The sequence below is a fragment of the Otolemur garnettii genome, unplaced genomic scaffold (genome assembly GCF_000181295.1).
Source record: "Otolemur garnettii isolate 467f Iridium unplaced genomic scaffold, OtoGar3 scaffold00193, whole genome shotgun sequence".
Lineage (NCBI taxonomy): Eukaryota > Metazoa > Chordata > Mammalia > Primates > Galagidae > Otolemur > Otolemur garnettii.
In genome coordinates this window covers 783,142-801,112 of record NW_003852588.1, presented here as the reverse complement: position 1 = coordinate 801,112, position 17,971 = coordinate 783,142, and the positions used below count along the sequence as shown (strand labels likewise).

The following is a 17,971-nucleotide window of genomic DNA, read 5'->3' as shown; positions in this document are numbered from 1 at the left end:
GGGGACAGGCTTCCAGACCTTGGGGTGAGAGCGGAGGGGAGTGCTGGGAGTTCAGAATTGTGGGTAGAGTCTATGTTCAGTTTTATGCCTGGCAGGAGAGTGCCATGGCACACTAGTGGGTCCTCTATGGGGAAGGAGTTCTGGTTTTTAGAGGGTCTTGCCTATGGGATAAAATAGGAGGAGATCTGAACTCTGCTTGCTTGCTTGTGGAAAGTATACTGTGAGCCGTTCTCATGGGGGAGGGGACTCCCATACACTTGGCGATGGGTTTTGTACCTATTGTTTATTTCCTTGGGGTTGCAGATCACCTGAGCAGGGGTGATGTGTGCTTTTCAACCTTCCCTCTTGGCTCAGCTCCAAACCATCAGCTTACTTACTAAACTTCTGTCCTTTAACTCTCCTTCTGGATGGGAGCCTCTGTGGAAAGCTGGCTCCAGTTGGCCATCTTGCCTCCTCCCTCAATAGAACTTTTAATAAAAAGAATCTCCTGTAATCCTAGCAATCTGGGAGGCCAATGCAGGTAGATTGCCTGAGCCCACAGGTTTGAGACCAGCCTGAGCCAGAGCAAGACCCCATCTCTAAAAATAGCTGGGCATTGGGGCAGGTGCCTATAGTCTCAGCTACTCTGAAGGCTGAGGCAAGAGAATTGCTTAAGCCTAAGAGCTTGAGGTACAACACCACAGCACTCTAACAAGGGCAAGAAAGCAAGACTGTCTCTAAATAAATAAATAAATAAAAAGAAATCAAAGAATAGGGACAGTAAAAAGCATTTTTGGAGTAATTTTTAAAAGTGTTGCATGAATAACATACTTAGAAATCTTAGAAACATTAAGACGCCTGCCATTACAGTTTGCTGTCTTTGCTGACTGTAAATCAGATATGATGATAGAAACCTCAAAATGCAAACTCCAGGGCAATCATACTAATATAAATAAATGAGTAAGTTTAGTTTACAAAAATCCCAGTGAGGAAACATTAACTGGTCCACCACCCCCCATCTTAGACCATTACTCAAATTCCATTTTGGGGGGGCTTGGCTCTAAAAACTGGAGGTAGAAAACCATATTCCTTTGAGAGAATATTCCACATTCCCAAAACATTTAGGCTGACAAAGTTTTTATTTTCTATTCTTCTCTAAAGTGCCTCTGCCTCAATGACTTTCTCTCCTCACTAAATTATCTGCTATCATGTATGTTTGAAGAACAGAGTAAATGAAATGTTGAATCTATTGAACAAGTATTTAATGAATACCCACTATGTGCCTGCAACATAAAAATCCCACATAAATCTCCATTTTCCAAATATCAATGCGCTTCTCATGGCCCCACCTTTCTATTAAGCAGTGGAATCCTCTTCACCTTGTCTTCTTCATTCCCAATCACTTAAATCTTTCAGTAATGATAAAAAACTAATTTCTAGAGATTTATAGTTTTTCAAGGTCAGATAAAATCATCGTTTACTATAGTTAGCATGTGATTTTTTTCTGAGTTCTCTCTTTGCTTTTGTTACAAATTGAAAACTTCCTGCAATTTTGTTTTTCTAGTTTGGTAACACAACAATGCTTAGACAATTCAAATATACTTAATGTGTCCATTTAAATAGTGCAATTGCTAATTTTCAGGGCATAAACCAATTTCAGGGTATGAAATGGTACCCCTTTTCCAAGCACAGAATGAAAGGAAAGATGGCAACCTAAAAGCACCAGTTAAAACAAAAGCCCCTAATAGTGAAGACTGGTCCAGCAGACAGAACAAGGGGCCCTTATATGAAGCACTTCAATCCTGTGTTTGCCTAAAGGTAAGACCAATTTCACAGCTTCAAGTCCATTGAAGCTGGACTTGTGTCATAGTTGACACAATGACAACTAGTTCACTATGAGTAATTTCCAGGATAATTGCTGGGATAAAAATGCATGAAATTATGTACCTTAGTCAACATGTTGTATTTTAGCCACATAAAATTCTTAGAGGCACATTCGTGCAGAAATACAAAGTACAGAGAAGAGGAAAATGGTCCTTTTTCTGACTATAGATAACCAAAGAAATGAAAAACATGACAGTGACATAAAGTGTGACACAAAAACATACCAAGAACCCCTGTGGCTTTTGGTACTTTAGGGATCTATAGCAAATAGTATTTTCTTTAGCTTGGCTATATCCAAAAATCAAGAAAAAAAATGTACTACTTCTAACAAGACTCCTTTATCTGACAGTGATGCTCTCATGGATGGACAGTGCAGGACATCACAGCAGGCAGAGCACACAGCATGCCCCGACCAACTCCCTGAAGGGCTGCTTCCAACATCTCTGGCTCCTCTCCCCTCGACTCACGACAAGAGCCACAATGGCAACATGCCGGACACAGAGCAGATCACAGCAGCAACAGCACAAGGACTGGCTCTGACTCCAAAATAAGCTACCCATTACTTTTAAAAAGTAATAAGAATTAGAATCGTGATTCCAATACTTCCTTTTAACCTACTGGATAACAATAATGAAGAAAAGGTTTTTAATCTTTTGAATAAAATTTTCAGAAGATAAAAATCTTAAGTATTATGTGATAAAGTGCCTGGCATATGGTGAAAAATGAGTCACCATTGAAATTCCCTTCAGGAGGGCTGGGCGTGGTGGCTCACACCTATAATAATCCCAGCATTCTGGGAGGCCGAGGCGGGTGGATTGCTTGAGCTCATGAGTTCAAGACCAACCTGAGCAAAGTGAGACCCCGTTTCTACAAAAAATAGAAAAACTGAGACAAGAGGATCACTTAAGCCCAAGAGTTGGAGGTTGCTGTGAGCTATGATGGCACAATATTCTACCCAGGATAAAAGCTAGAAACTCTGTTTCAAAAAAAATTCCCTTCAGGAAAAGACAAATTCTACTTCTTAGCGAAGCACAAGACTATTCCATGCAGAAAACTTGCAATCAGCCTTTCAGTAAGCCCAGTGCAACGCATCTCCCTCCCTCAGTTATATTCTTTGCCAATGCTGTATAGTTGTAAACATTTAGAGAATGAAGGCAAAGGGGTGAGACGTGAAGGCAGAGCAGGGGAAGAATGTTTTGGAATGTTTTCACATCAAAGAGAAAAGTGGTTTTTGAGCACCTGGCTCTTCGTGAGGCCACATTATCACTCTCTCTCATCAGAGAGGGATTCCACAAGGTGGGCCCTTAGCTCACAGTCAAAGGCACCACTGTCAGATTCCAGAAGTATCTGCCATCACCAGCATAGTCTTACTGGGCAGAGTTCCAAGGAGGTATGTGGAAATATGCATGTACTTTAATATAAAACCAGATTTCTACTATTGGGGGTGGAGCTAGAAGTCTTAGTGCATTAATGAAGATGCGTGCCATGGTCCCCAGGACCAGGTGCTATCTATTAAGGCAAGCTGTCTACCCACTCTAATATTACCTACATCACTCCTGTGGAGCAATCTCAGCAAAAAGTCTTCCCACTCAGGTGCTAGGTATGTAGATGGACATATCCCAAATCCTTTTAAAGATCGTCTTTATCTTAAGAGCTTATTAGAAATAGCAGCTTTTGTACAAGGCACTTTATTGGCATTTCCAAAGTTAAAAAATGGGCAGCAATGCACAAAACAAAGTATAATAAGTATCTATTTTTGGTTATTCAAGTATTTAGATAAGACTTAATGTTTCATAATCAAGTCAAAAATAAAAATAAAAAACTAAAAGAACAAAACAACCCCCCCCACCCTAAAAAAATCCTTAAAGTGGATTATACAGTCAAAGATGACCAAATGAAGGTATTACCTCAGACAACGCTGGCTCGGTTGCAGCTGGGCCCCAGACAGGGACACGGATGGAGAATGGAGACATGGCACTAACACTCAAGCATAGGTGACCGATGATGCCACAGATGAAGCAGTGGTTAACGTAGATGAAAGCAAACACACACACGGTGGACAGACACTCAGAGCTGAGGATGACCTGCTGAGAGGAGTTAGTAAGCTAAGTACACTGCGTCCACATCACTAAAAACACACTGGCATTCTCAGAAGACCTCAGCAGTGCCACTTTTAAACCTCCACCAGACCAGACCTTATCCTTTCTTCCAGATAAGCCATGGAGACCTGTGCGCTGATAACAGGTTAACAACTAACAGAAAGCTGTTAGTGCTGAATGCAGTTTTAACACGGCTAGTTTCTCTCTCGTTCCAATTATAATTTGAAAGGACTCCTCTTCAGGAAGGGGCCCCTGGATTCATTTCCGGCAGGCATTAGTGGGGACCCAGGGCATGTGGCATCAGCAGTGCAGGAGGAAGGCGCCTGCCCGCCCTGCAGCAGCATCCACAGGGGGCACAGCCCAGACTGTCTGAGGTGGGGCTGCCTCAGACAGTGCAGAGCTGGTTATGAACATGTTGGACTTTCTTTGAATCTCATCACACAAAAACAGGAAAAAAGGCATTCGGGCAATTACTTTAGTGATGACAGTTTTTATATCACCTCAAATGATCTGAAAACAGAGGCAAAAAGGTTCCAAACTAGCTATCATTGAAGTAGCATTCTTCTTGTGGAGTATGACATAGCAGCCTCTTCTAAATTCCCTTTTGAAAGAAGCACTGTTCATTCTAGAATAAGCCAAGAAGAAGAAAAGTAGGGGAGGTGAACCAGCTCATGGTTAATTTCACTCGACAAGCATACGGATTACAAAACACATACGGTGCATAACCGGGGGCAGGCTCTTCCACTCACCAGATCTGTAATCTGATTTTCTTTCCTCTTAGCTCTACAGTTTTAATTTTAAAGTCAACACCTGCAAATAAAGCAAATAAATATGAAGCAAAACAATAAAGATGAAATCTGTCATTCAAAATAATCCTACTTGTACATTTTTGTATCATTACCAGAAAAACAAACAAACAAGGCTGGCATCAGTAAACCCAAGGAAAAGGCAGAGCACCCAGCCGTGCAGCCCCACACCCCTCCTGCCTGAGCACTCCCTGGAACGCTGACCCACATCCCCCCCATCCTGATTGATGGGTCTACCACTTGCTGTTCGTATCTAAGTTACTTCTACCACAGTTCAACATGAAAAGCCAGTTTAAAATTACATTTCAAAACATTTCATAATTATATCAACAAATAGATGGCTTTAAAAGTATATTATCTTGGGGAAAATTCTTACATAGAACACTGGGAACGTAATCTTGATTTTAAACAGCCTTAATGTGAATTTAGAAATTACTATATTAAAATTTGGGGGCACTCACAGAAAATTTAGGTAAATATAAACATGACATTTATTATGTTATCAATACTGGGAGGGAGGAATTATTTCAAAACTTTTACAGATACAAATTAACATATGTGATTTTTGTTTTTATTTAATATTATTAAGCAAATAATCATGTATCATCTATCCTTTTCAATTCAGCTCATAAAGCTCCAGATACATTTTTAAAATCAAATTTTCATTTGAGTATGTCATCTTATATGGTTTTCTGTAACTTAAATGTAAGTAGTTAACACAGCTCATTTAGTCTCTTATTCCAATTATGATTTCACAGAAGGGCTTCTATTTAAGAAAGGGCTCTAGATTGATTTCTAGTTTGTATTAGTGGGGACCCACATTATGTGGCATCCGGCACTTTAATATTCCAAGGCAATACTTTTTTTTAAACACAATTTTCAAAGGAATGTTGGCTAAATGAGACACCTTCCTACAGGAATTATTTCCTGACTGCCTCCTGGGACCCAGGTATGGGTGACCCCAGAGCATAAGCACCCTCCACCTCTGGGAGCTGAGGCAGCACTGCAGTCAGAGGAGGCTCTTGAGGGAAGTGGAAGACATGTCATCAATGTTTAAAATTAGTAATCCAGGGTAGACAGCAGACACCAAAGGCATGTTTACAACCCTGGGGCTTGGATGTGGACAGCGAGGCCCATAACAAAGCTCTGAGAACACGCCATAGATTTCAAGTCTTAACCTCTCACAGCAGACAATTTCATGTTGCTGAAGGGAAGCTGGTTAACTAAATTTCACTTTCAGTTCTAGAACTGATTTGCTTTCCAAACTCCAAGGATACTCGGACAAAGCCTTGAAACAGGAATCAGGTCTGTGCAGGCCTTAAAACCTTAAACAGAGCTCCTCGTGACGCCACCAAGGAAAAAGCATGACTTACAGAAAAGACACAAAATAGTGTGAAGATTTACTTGCTGTGTTCTGATTTTAAAAAGGTTCCGCTTAATGACCAAACACTAAGATGTCATCACTGATGGAATTTATAAACCAAATTCATGCTCTGTCGTGACTACTGTTCTAGTTTTGTTTCCAGTTATTTCAAATGAGTTTAAGATTTTTAGTGAAGGGAGTGGTAATTTTTGTAAAGACTTGTCACATGACTGCTTCTTCACTGAAAAGAATTGGCATGTGATGCCCTGTTGAGTTCTGCTTCAAATCAATTGCAAGAGTCCCTTGAATAGCCAGAGAACACAAGTTTTGTTTTGATGAGGCTGTTTTCTCTGCTAAGAACTGAGTCATGTCATCAGGTCAGATGTTCTTTTTCAACCAACTTGAGCAACTTATCCAACTTTAGTATTCCCCCACCAGGACTGTTTTGTAACCACAAAGCTTAATAAATAAAATTAAAAGGATAAGTCATTAATATTCAAAATCAGAAAATAAGTGGTATTATCACCACCATGTGATTATAAACACATCACTAACTTTAATAGGAAAACAAAATAGGATTAACCATCTGTTTAGCCAAAAGGAAAACTATCTAGTTTTAGTGAGTAGATTAACATCAACAGCATCACTAACAACAGAGAAAATATCCAGAGGCTAAATCTAAAATTCAATGAATGAAAAAAGTTCATTAAAATAAGTCATCTGGGCTCGGTGCCTATAGCTCAACTGGCTAAGGCGCCAGCCACGTACACCTAAGGTGGCGGGTTCGAATCCCCAGCCCGGACCCGCCAAACAAGAATGATGGCTGCAACCAAAAAAAAAAAAAATAGCTGGGCGTTGTGGCGGGCGCCTGTGGTCCCAGCTACTTGGGAGGCGGAGGCAGGAGACTCGCTTGAGCCCAGGAGTTGGAGGTTGCTGTGAGCTGTAGTGTCACGGCACTCTGCCCAGGGGGACAGCTTGAGGCTCTGTTTCAAAAAAAAAAAAAAAAAAAAAAAAAAATAAGTCATCTGTCTTAAATGAAATATCCTATGCCTATACTGTATCTAATAGCTGGTAATGACTGGAAAACAATCTAATTTATGGCTCAGAAAAATATTTGTATCAACATGTACAATTAATCATTTCAAAAAGCTTATATCAAGTCAAAATTTTCCCTTAAAGTTGTCTATTTTAATGTTTACATGTTACAGAAATGACAATGACCCTCAACAGAAGGCAACCAGTGGCCAATAGCTTCAAATATCTGATGGATTAGTTTTGAGGAAAATAAGCACAGGATTCTTCCCACTGAGGAGGAAAGTTTACAAACAAATCAGGGATGAGAAGGGCGGCAACTTCATTCCTGTCTACAGCCCTGTCATCGAAACGTACTTTCCTGCGGGCATTTGGACTAAGAGGGGAAGGAATCTGTCCTCTCTGCTCATGGGTTCACGGGGACAGCCCCTGCCTTTGAAAAGAACAGTCATATTTACCTAAATTAACACACCATGCACTTGGCAAAGTAGTTTCTTTGTACTTGGCAAAGCAGTGCCCTTATTCTCTCTTCTTAGAGAACCTCCTTATCTGCCCAGAAACCTTTTAAGTCCTCGATTTCCCAGCTGAACCTTTCTTTGACTGCACCTTACCCTTACTTCTCATCTCTGTTCCCAGTTCTTGGCCCTGGACTCTTTTGGCTCACATCACACTGCTCCTTCTTGGTCACTACCCGTGCCCCACTCCTGCCATCACTATGAGCTATGCGGCCTCTGAGGATACCTTCAACTTTGCTGTGAAGTCCAGGACAACATCTGGCCTACAACTGCAAATCAATGAATCTGATGACTAGAAACCCACCCTTTCTCCTCCATCAAATGTGGTACATGTAAGGAGAAATGCTGCTTATTTTTGGAAAAATTAGGGAAATTCAGGACAGATTAATTAAAAAGAAATAAAGACAAGTGGTAGACATGGTGGGCCGGTATGGGACAGCAGCAGTGAACGCAGGGTGCCCAGCACCCCTGTGGGAGAAGGAAGCCGAGTACAGAAAGAAAGCAGACCCCGTACAGTGCCCCAGGCACAGGGCAGTCTCGGCACGCTCAGAGCCTCTCCTCCGTCCCAGTGTATTATTACAGTAACAGCCCATTCATCCAGTCACTGAGATGAAGAAGTGGTCCACTAAGTAGACTACTTTCGTAAGAGTAGCGTACTTTCTTTAAGCTTGCCAATTTTATGGAAGTCTTTCTAAACGTACTTTAGGGAAGCGTTCCAAAAGGACCCATGTTACAGAGCTACCGTATTAACAGTGATCTCAGACTTACTGATTTCTGTCACTGCACCTTATCCTTGACCTTCATTTCCTTCAGGAATAATAACGGAAGTAAGCGAACATCTGCCTAACATCCCATGTCTTACACCCAAGGCATCCAGTCCTCTCAGTAGCCCGATGAGGCAGGCACTGGTATTTCTATTTTGGGGGGAAGACATCAGCACATAGTGAAGGTGAGGTCATCTCGCTGAGGTCATACTACACACTGGTCATGCTGCAGAACCAAGATTCAGATCTATACCCTGCCCACCATGAAAGGTTATTAAAATAAATGTCAGATGGGCAAAGAAAGACCACAAAATGTAATCAAGCTCTTACAGACAAAGCCTAACTTTGTAGTTTGTCTTTTTAGCTCTCTAACCCCAAAATGGTAGCAATGGCACAAGCAATCAGTATATTTAGTGTCCCCAGACTTCTAAGTTCACCTTAAGGCAAAACATTACTAAAACACTGTTTCTTTTTACTGGGCCATAAGAAGTTACATAAGTGAAAATAGCAAAAATACACAGAAATTTCTTTCTTCACATTTCTTTCCAGCAAAGCAAAAATAACACCATGGTCCATGTCTAGGATTACAGCTGAGCTGATAGTGGCCTTGCTTCCACACTCATTTCCACTGTGTCCTCTCCACTAAAGATGTTGTGTTGGCACCAGACTACAGATTTTACCTAACACTTAATCAAAGTTGAAGGATTTCACAGATTTGGAAGTCCTCATTCAAACAGTGGTCGTGATGTGACTGAAATTCAGAATAACTATCCTACATTTGTATAGTGGCTTTTCTCCCAAGGACATTATCTAATACAGTCATTCAATTTGCGACATAATGTTTCTACTAAGGGAGAGATTTCAAACATTTTCAGTGAATTGTGAGAAAATAAATTAAGAAATGTGTCAAGGTCACAGAGATGGAGGCAAATCTAACCTGAACATGGAGCTGGTCTTCCGTCCAACTACAGCACCTTCCAGAAGAGTTCACAACAAATCCTCACACCCTATAAAGGAAAATGCAATGCAAACTCGCTGCTAGAATTTTCTTTCAATTCCTGTACTATCCTCAGGAAGCACCCTAATTTATGAAATCCTATTGTTTGATACTATCTGGCTCTTCCTCCTAAAGCTTTATTATGGAGATTCAATCAAATAGAAACTAAGTGCTATCAGTGTAAACTATTTTGATCATCTCAGAAGCAGAAAATAGTGACACTGCCATGTATCATTCACAAATGCTTACTCAGAGTTTGGTACTTTGGCTCAGAACTGTAATCCCAGCACTTTGAGAAGCCGAGGTAGGAAGACTGCTTGAGGTCAGGAGTTTGAGACCAGCCTGAGCAACACAGCAAGACCAAATTTCTTTTCAATAAAGAAAAAATATTAGCCTGGCCTAGTGGCACATTCCTGCAATCCCAGCTACTTGGGAGGCTAAGGCAGGAGGATGGCTCGAACCCAGGGGTTCGAGGTTGCAGTGAGCTATGATTGCACCATTGCATTCAGCAGAGTAAGGCCTTGTTCCTTAAAAAAATAAAGAAAAAGAAAAAAGTGCTTATTCAGGCCCAGGGACATCAAATGTCCAACCTAAGTTTAATGAGATCTACCCCGCTTTTGCATTCCAGGGTTGGCATGGTTCCACCCAGCAAAGAAAAAAGAAAGACCACCCAGATCTCAGTACACAGAAGCACAAGGACACAGCCTTGCACTTGATTGGACCACACAGTAACACCACAGACTACATCAGGCAGAGGTGGGACGGGAAGGTCAGAACCAGTCCATCAGGGGAGCTGGATATTTCCTTTCTTGTGGAAATACACACCCATGAAAGAATTCCACAGAAAGATGTTTATTCTTTTCAGAAATAAAAAGATGATTAAGAACTATTTTTGGCATTTGCTGTATTGCAGGTACTATTCTAAGGGCTTTATGTATTAACTCACTGCAGTGTGTCATCTTAATGATTTTATGAAGTAGATATTATTATTGACCCCATTTTATAGATGAAAAAACTGAAATCAGAGAGGTTGGGAGATTGCCCAAGGTCACTGAGCTAGTTAAGTTTAGAGCACAGATCTAAACCTGGGATGTCTGGCTCCTGCCTGTGCCTCTCCCCACTCCTAGCATGGCCTCACCCAGTGAATAAGTGGAGGGAGAGGCTGGAAATGAGGGATGAACACATACTTAAGATTGAAAAAAACCCTTTCCATTGCTAGGCCAACACTAGAAAGTTAGGAGTGAGGCATGCAAGCTGGCTGTCTGGGACAGATTATGCTCCTGCACCAAGAGCCCTTCTCTACTCGAGGGCTATAAACAAACCCTCATCTGAAAGGCTGAGGCCACCGTGTCATTTTGAGCTCTTTGTCAAGAAGAAAATATTTAAAGGGGAGGGAGGGATCTGGAGGAAAAACCTGAGATGATTAAAGGGTGGATCATTAACATTTTCTTCACAAACAAAAATGTTAACTTTACTATTATTCAGAACAAATCCATAAAAGCACAGGGACCCTCAAACAGACCCTAACCCAGGTCCTGCATTTACACTCTGACATTTCATATTCACCTGTGTGTATCAGTATGTATCTTTAAAGGATAAAGAATTTTTTGAAGTATGAATAATTTTCATGTCTCGAAGATAATTAGGAGGAGAAGAGAATTATAAAATGCCTTTTTCTGGGCCAGGCTCTTAAGCTATTTTATCCTCTTATTTATTCCTATACCAGGAGATAGGAAAAGAGCATTAAGTCCCACCACCACCCCCCCATGAGTGAGGAAACGAGGTTAGTAGCTTGTCTAGACACCGGCAGCTTGTGGTAGAGCTAGGACTTAAATCCAGCACTGTCCAAATTCAAAATCTACTCCTTCCACATGTACCACCACCTGGGGAGCATCTTGAAAGATAGAGGTGACCCAGAAGACTGAATGTTCCTCTGTGATTCTTTGGCCAATCAACACGAGTGCTAAGGTTCTATCTCACACAGGCAAGGGGGGGAAGGAAGCTCCTCTGTGGAGGGCCTGTCCCTTCACCCAAGTCAGGGCCTGCAGAGTCCTACTTGTCAGCTACTTTCTCCCACAGGAGCACCTAAGTTGGAATTTCAGGTTGTTCTGTTTGTTTTGTAAACTACGAAAGTACTAGAAACCAAACAGTGGTGTTATCAGAGTTGGAGGTAGGGGTAGGGGGGCCATTTCTGCAAAAAAAAGTTTTCTGTTAAGCTTATGTCCTGCTTCCTGGCTTTAGAAGATAAGGATTTTTTTAAAAAAACATAATCACACTCAATTAAGGGCACTATTTTTGGCCTGTAGTTTTGGTTTTTCAAATATGTTCCAAATGTCAAAGATGTGCAATAAAAGGACAACAGAAGAATGATCAATTTCTTCCTCGTTGAAGCACAAGGGCATGGTAGCTGTTTTCCAGCCCGTCATTACAGCGATCTCCAGGACTCACTTCCCCTCCTCACAAGGATGTGCCAGGTCGGCAGGCCTTAGCACTGTGCCCTACAAGATGGCCAGCAGAGTGGTGTCTTACTTAAATGTAAAGAGCCTCTCAAAACATCCGCTGAATAACTATTGTACAAAGCCAAACCAATGTTTATTTGGAACAGTGTCTGGCACCCAAGGCTAGAGAATAGTTTGGATGTATCAGTTCTCAAAGGAACCTACTCTGCCTTCTACGAGCCAGTTCCAAGATCTATTAGCAGATTGTTTCTGGCAGATTCTATAGACTGGAGGGAAAGAGACGATCTCTAAGAATCCGGATCTCTATCAGCATAATGAAACCTTTCTTCCTCAGTGAGTGCAGGCAGTGACACAGAGGCTGCAAGCACTTAGCCTCTTTAAACAGATTTTTATTCAACGTAACAGACCAATGCCAACTAAATCTGCATGATCTCCATGCTGTCGCCCAAAAGACAGCTTCTTTATTCCACAAAAGGGGGCACCGCACACGCTTACCAGCTAGTATTAAGTTCATTAAATCAACCTAACCACGTAACACACAGCACATGTGGGTATCAAGGACGGAACGTTACTCCTCTCGCACTCACAGCTCCCTGAGTCATCATGTTACATCATTTTGGCAGGGGAGTCTGCATGAGGCTCTTCCCAGATGGAGCGAAACAACACTGGAGGGCTGAAGAATCTGGGCTTTTGGAGCGGGAATTGGGCGATTTTCCCTAATTCTCTTTTAAGTGAAACACTTGGGCAGATCAGTATGGCTGGGAACACTGCATATAAATACAGAAGAGCAGGGGAAAAAAAATACACAGATAAATATTTTAATCCAGCAGATGTTCTTTCCGGGATTTCTAACAAAATATCCTACCCTAAGTTTCCAGAATAAAGTGCAAGTAGTCCATTTTCCTCGACAGCCATATCAGTCCCTAGGTTAAGACACTCCTAGACTCCGACCCACCGGTCAATCACCTAACATTCAAGGCTACACTCTCAGACAGGCACTTATTCAGGTGATTCACACTCACCTACTTCTTAGACCCTTCAACTCTGCTGCCAGCTCAACTGCCAGCCCTGAAGAAACAGAGTCACCTGCACCACCCCACGCCCCCACCTCCACCAAACAGGTGTCCTGACTGAATCTTCTCTCCACACAGACTAAAGGGCAGAGTCACACAAAGAGCACACGGGGATTGCGGCCAGTAACCAAGTTAAACAGCTTCCCTGGAGTCCTTGCATCTTCTAAGACCAGGCACTCTCAGCGGCCAGGCTATGAACTGTAACGTGCTGCTACACAATTGAGAAGAGTGAAGACAGTATCTTCTCTTTCCTATTTTTTCCTTTTTCATTTTAAGTCTTTTTCAAAAAAGTCTGTGGTAGGTTTTTTTTTTTTTTTTTTTGAGACAGAGTCTAACTCTGTGCGTTGGATGGAGTGCTGTGACATCCTAGCTCACAGCAACCTCAAACTCACGGGCTCAAGAGATCCCGTTGCCTCGGTCTCCGAAGAAGCTGGAACTACAGGTGCCTGCCATACCACCCAGCTAGTTTTTCTGTTTTTAGTAGAGATGGGGTCTTGATTTTGCTCAAGCTGATCTTGAACTCTTGAGCTCAGGCTATCCACCAGCTTTGGCCTTCCAAAGTGCCAGGATTACAGGCATGAGCCACCATGCCTGGTCAGATAGATTTTTGAATGTTCTTACTTGGCAACATAAACGAATGGCAATCCTATGGACTCCAGCATTTTGTGAAAAATTTTACTTCCCAGAAAAATCAAAATTCTCATCTAGATTGCCTTACTTACACTTTGCCCATATTTAAATATACCCATTTCGGAATTTTTTTTTTAAATATGTTAAAGGTTTAAGATATTTGAATCCTTAGAGCGTTATTTTAATATTCAAAAGGCAAGAAGTGATGACATGGGCATAGTTAAACAAAGTCAGCATCACTGATACTGCAGAATAATTATACCACGATCTTTGCAGGGCTGTAAGTAGGACCACATTAGAAAACCAGAAAGGGCTTTGCCACATCTAACCTTTACATGTGTGAACCATCAGTATTTTCAATAAAGCAAAGTAAACTTAAATTTCAAAGGAAGCTAAGGAATAGACTGAAAGATAGTTAAAAAAATACTCACTTGCAACCCTGGCCTTGACCACCTACTAACCAGCTGTGCCATAGAAGGTAAGCTGCTACCTCTCTGAGACTTTGTGTTCTCATTTGCAAAATGGGGATAACTTTCAGGGCTGCTGTGAGGCCTTTTGCTGGTATATAGTAAGTGTTCACCAATAGAATACTGTATTTTATGTGCACAGACAACTAAATTACTTATCTAAAGTCACAAACTAGTCAGTGGCAGAGCTCAAGGTAAGAGCCCAGGTTTCTTATTCTTAGTCCTACTCACTGGAGAATGCAATACTGTTGGAGCAAGGGTGGGGGTGGGCTTCTTTTGGGTAAAACCATTTCAATCAAACAAAATCAATAGCTAGCTTGCAACATTTATATAAAAATAAAACAAAGATCGACAAATACATAATTTTATGCAGTTTTCTGAAATATACTTTTTAAAAGCTCATTTGCCTATTTATGCTAAATCCAGTGTGAGTTAAACAGAAGGAAGACAGAGCAAGAATTCTCTTGCTCTGCAAGCTGGAAATGGTTTCTGCAACTTGCAGTCAGAATGGTATCGATGTGCACACACACGCCCACAGATCCACAGTGATAGTTAAGTACACTTATGATACAGGCATCACTGAGAAAGACAGTGGTCCAAGATATGTTAGACAGTTGTAAATTCCTACAGTCAAGTACTTTTTAATTTCTTATACTTTAAAAAGCTGCTCCTGTACTTAAAGAACCTGTCAAATTATGCTAGTTATAACAGACTAAGTAATTTGATTCCATTAATACAAAATCTCTTTGAAAATAATGCTTCACCTAGACAACTACCATTCAAGAGGTCAATTATTAAAAAAAATCTTTTTAGCTTTTCATATCTTTGTGAATTTTGTGTATCTTAACGAAATCAGCTTCTGATCTGATTAACGATACCAAAAGAAAAACATTTTCCTCTTTTAAAAGAGGAAATCATCTCAGTTCCCTAAAGGATTTTCACTATAATCTTTTATAGAAAGTCCAAATCAGTAAGACTGATTTGCTTTTAAAAGGCACTTACTGGACATACTCTTCCAGCCTGTGAATTACATGATACTACCACTTTTGTGACCCACCTGGTCCAGGCATGCCCTGGAACTCTGCCCTGGGTCATGCTGTGGGGCTCAGGGTCTTTTCCAAACTCTGCTGTCATGAGCAGAAAACATCTGCATGCCCTGACAGGGTAAGGGAAAAACTGGAAGAGAATCTTTCTAAGTAGAGCGCAGCTCACTGTACCACATGGAGATGAAGTTAGGAAAATGAGCCTCGTAAGAATCCCATGAGCTCATTCAGGTGAGTCAATCACAATTGTACACCACACCCAGCATCATGTTTAAGTAAGGGTTTTTCTAACGGGGCTAGAGGAATGATGTTTCTTCACAACATTCCAATACGGAAGTCTTCTCCAACCAGCCCCCAAACCTACCTCCAGACCACAACCCCCACCCACCCACCCCCCGCTACAATCCCCTATCTGTGCACACCTGTGTCATAGCACCTGGGAGCTCCCACTTAGGACACAGGCCTGAGTATGGCTGAATCCCCTGAGTAGGTATAACGCCCAAGAGCAAGTATTCAACAAATGAACTGATAACTGGAAGAGAAAAGCAACTTTGTGGCAGAAACTGAGGGGGGCTAGTTCGGTTTCCTACACATCTCTATGCCCTGGGGCAGGCCAGCTTCCTCTAAACTTCCCAGGGGCAGAAACATTTATTGAGTATTACAGTATTATAGAACTATAGGCAATATGTAAAAGAAACAAAAATGAACAACACACAAAAAAATCAGCCTCACTTGGTGTCGGGAGTGCGTGCAAGCACATGTATTCATGTGTGTCAGGGACAGAGAGACGAACTGCTGTTCTCCCTGCCTCCTGCTTTCTTCTTATTCCTGAACATCCTAGGTAACTCTGCCAAATTAGTTTCACTGCCATCATGCCAAGGCTTACTTGGAAACTGTTATGGTTCCAGATGCCATAAAAGAGGGTCTGCCCTGCTTAGCATAGAAATCAAGGCGTCACTGCATCCATCCCATGGCCCCTCAGCAACCTGTCCTCAAATGTGGGGGTGCCACTCCACTGCTGCCTGGCTTGGAAACCCTTCCTCACCTCTCCTCTTCCCCATTCCAAAGCACATCTTTGTTCATTTGACTCATCTCCCCTCCACCCAAGCCATCACAGGCACCCACCTTCTGGTCCCTGTACTAATTTCTCTTCTTCACAGTGACATCTCCCTCTTTTTTATAGATTTAAGTGTGGAGTCATAAACACTGATAATTCTGAATTGTTTTTAACCCTACTTTATTTATATCGGATACTAACGGTATACACTTCATTTGATGATTTAATAACCCTCTGCACTCATATGAGCCAAGATTAGATATTTAAAACAAATATATAGCTATGCTACTGAAATATCACAGCCCCAAGGCCAATATTTTAAAAAGAAACAGTACAAACAGCACAAATATTTTCAAAATGATCTATTCCAAAAGAGCACTAAGGGAAGTTCTCAAAAACAAAACAGATAATACAAAGAAACGGGAGGTTTAATTTTCCAATAAGACATTGTAAATACTGTACAGCAGTACTACTTTGTAACAGGACAATGTGAAAACAATCAACCTCAAAATCATACCATCAGTATTGTAACCAAGGGTATCTGTATAAGGATATGGAATGATAACTTTAAATTTTGTATCTCAAATCTCCACATTATTCAGTGTTTGCTATGCCGCCCTGGGGAAATCCCTGTCACTGAAGGTGATTGCCTTTTATTTTTAGTTTTGACAACTTTTAAGGGTTTTTCCATAGCAACTATTGTCTACACCACCTGACAAGCCCAATAACCTCTAAGTATGACTTCCTGAAGAAATTTCCCCTGCAGCTTCAATTTCAGATACAGTGGAGGCCAGTACACTTCTTGACCTGGGGCCTTAGAGTATTCACTTCACTACTGTACTTCTCCTAGTGAGTGGTACTGAAGGAATTATCCTCATGTTTGCCAGTCACCAGGTTATTTGAGGTAAAGGATAGGCAGCTGAAGTTCCTCTGACCCGCACTTATAGTTAAAACAAGAAACTTAGTGTAGTTTAGTCTTAATATTCTCTGTAGGCATTTTTAAACTTCATCGTTTCAGTACATCACGAAAATGGGTTCAAAATGAGAAAATAAGTCCTAGTCTACATTGAAAATACTCCTCCTCCTCCTCCTCCTTGCTCATAAGGCAAGATCAACACCCACTATAGAGGATCTGCACTGGCCATGGGCACGCAAGTGGCAGAAAAAAGGCCTTTGGGGCAGTAAATTTACTGCCTGCCTGGTTCCCCGTCACACCCCCTTTTTTCTTGGATGAGTACATAAAGGGCCAAAAGTTTCCCTTTACCGGCTATCCCTACCAGAGCTGAGCGGGCCCAATGCATCACCCTACCTCAAGACCTGCGAAGAGTGCAGGAGGGGATGGCCTGGACCCCGCAACCACTGGAGACGCGGGGTGGGGATCGGGGTGGCGAGAGGCTCGCGCCTGAGTAGGATGGAGGGCGCGAGGCCCCAAGGGCAAGGCTGCGTGAAGACTAAACAAAAAACTCTGGCTTTTGGAATGGGATCGAAGCGCTTCCGCGAAGACAACATCCCCCAAATGTAAGACCACCCGGAGCCACACAGCGGAAGACGGAGAAAGGCTCCTGGACGCAAAAAGAAACAAGGCCGATAAGGCCAAGGGCATTGCTCTGGCGCCAGGAGCGCAGCGCCGGAGGCAGGAGGCCCAGCCTGGGGTCCCGTCCGGCCGCGGCGCCCTTACCCACGGTGGACTTGCAGGCCTCGCAGAAGGTGTCGTCCGTGAAGCGCTCCATCAGGCTGGTCTTGCCCACGCCGCGGGAGCCGATGATGATGACCTGCAGCTTGAAGTCGGCCGGCCTGGGGGGC

The 17,971-nt window shown here is 42.1% G+C and overlaps 1 protein-coding gene across 1 annotated transcript in view; it reads right to left on the bottom strand.

Annotated features, from left to right (window-relative positions):
* RAB12 (RAB12, member RAS oncogene family) overlaps positions 1–17,965 on the bottom strand; it is a 30,746-nt gene extending 12,781 nt beyond the window's left edge. The window contains exons 1-2 of the mRNA XM_012812171.2: positions 17,847–17,965; positions 4,712–4,772 (exon numbers count right to left, since the gene is read on the bottom strand). Coding sequence (XP_012667625.2) covers positions 4,712–4,772; positions 17,847–17,898 — 113 coding nt within the window. The 5' untranslated portion in view covers positions 17,899–17,965. The remainder of the gene's footprint in view (positions 1–4,711; positions 4,773–17,846) is intronic.
* Positions 17,966–17,971: the final 6 nt, after the last annotated feature.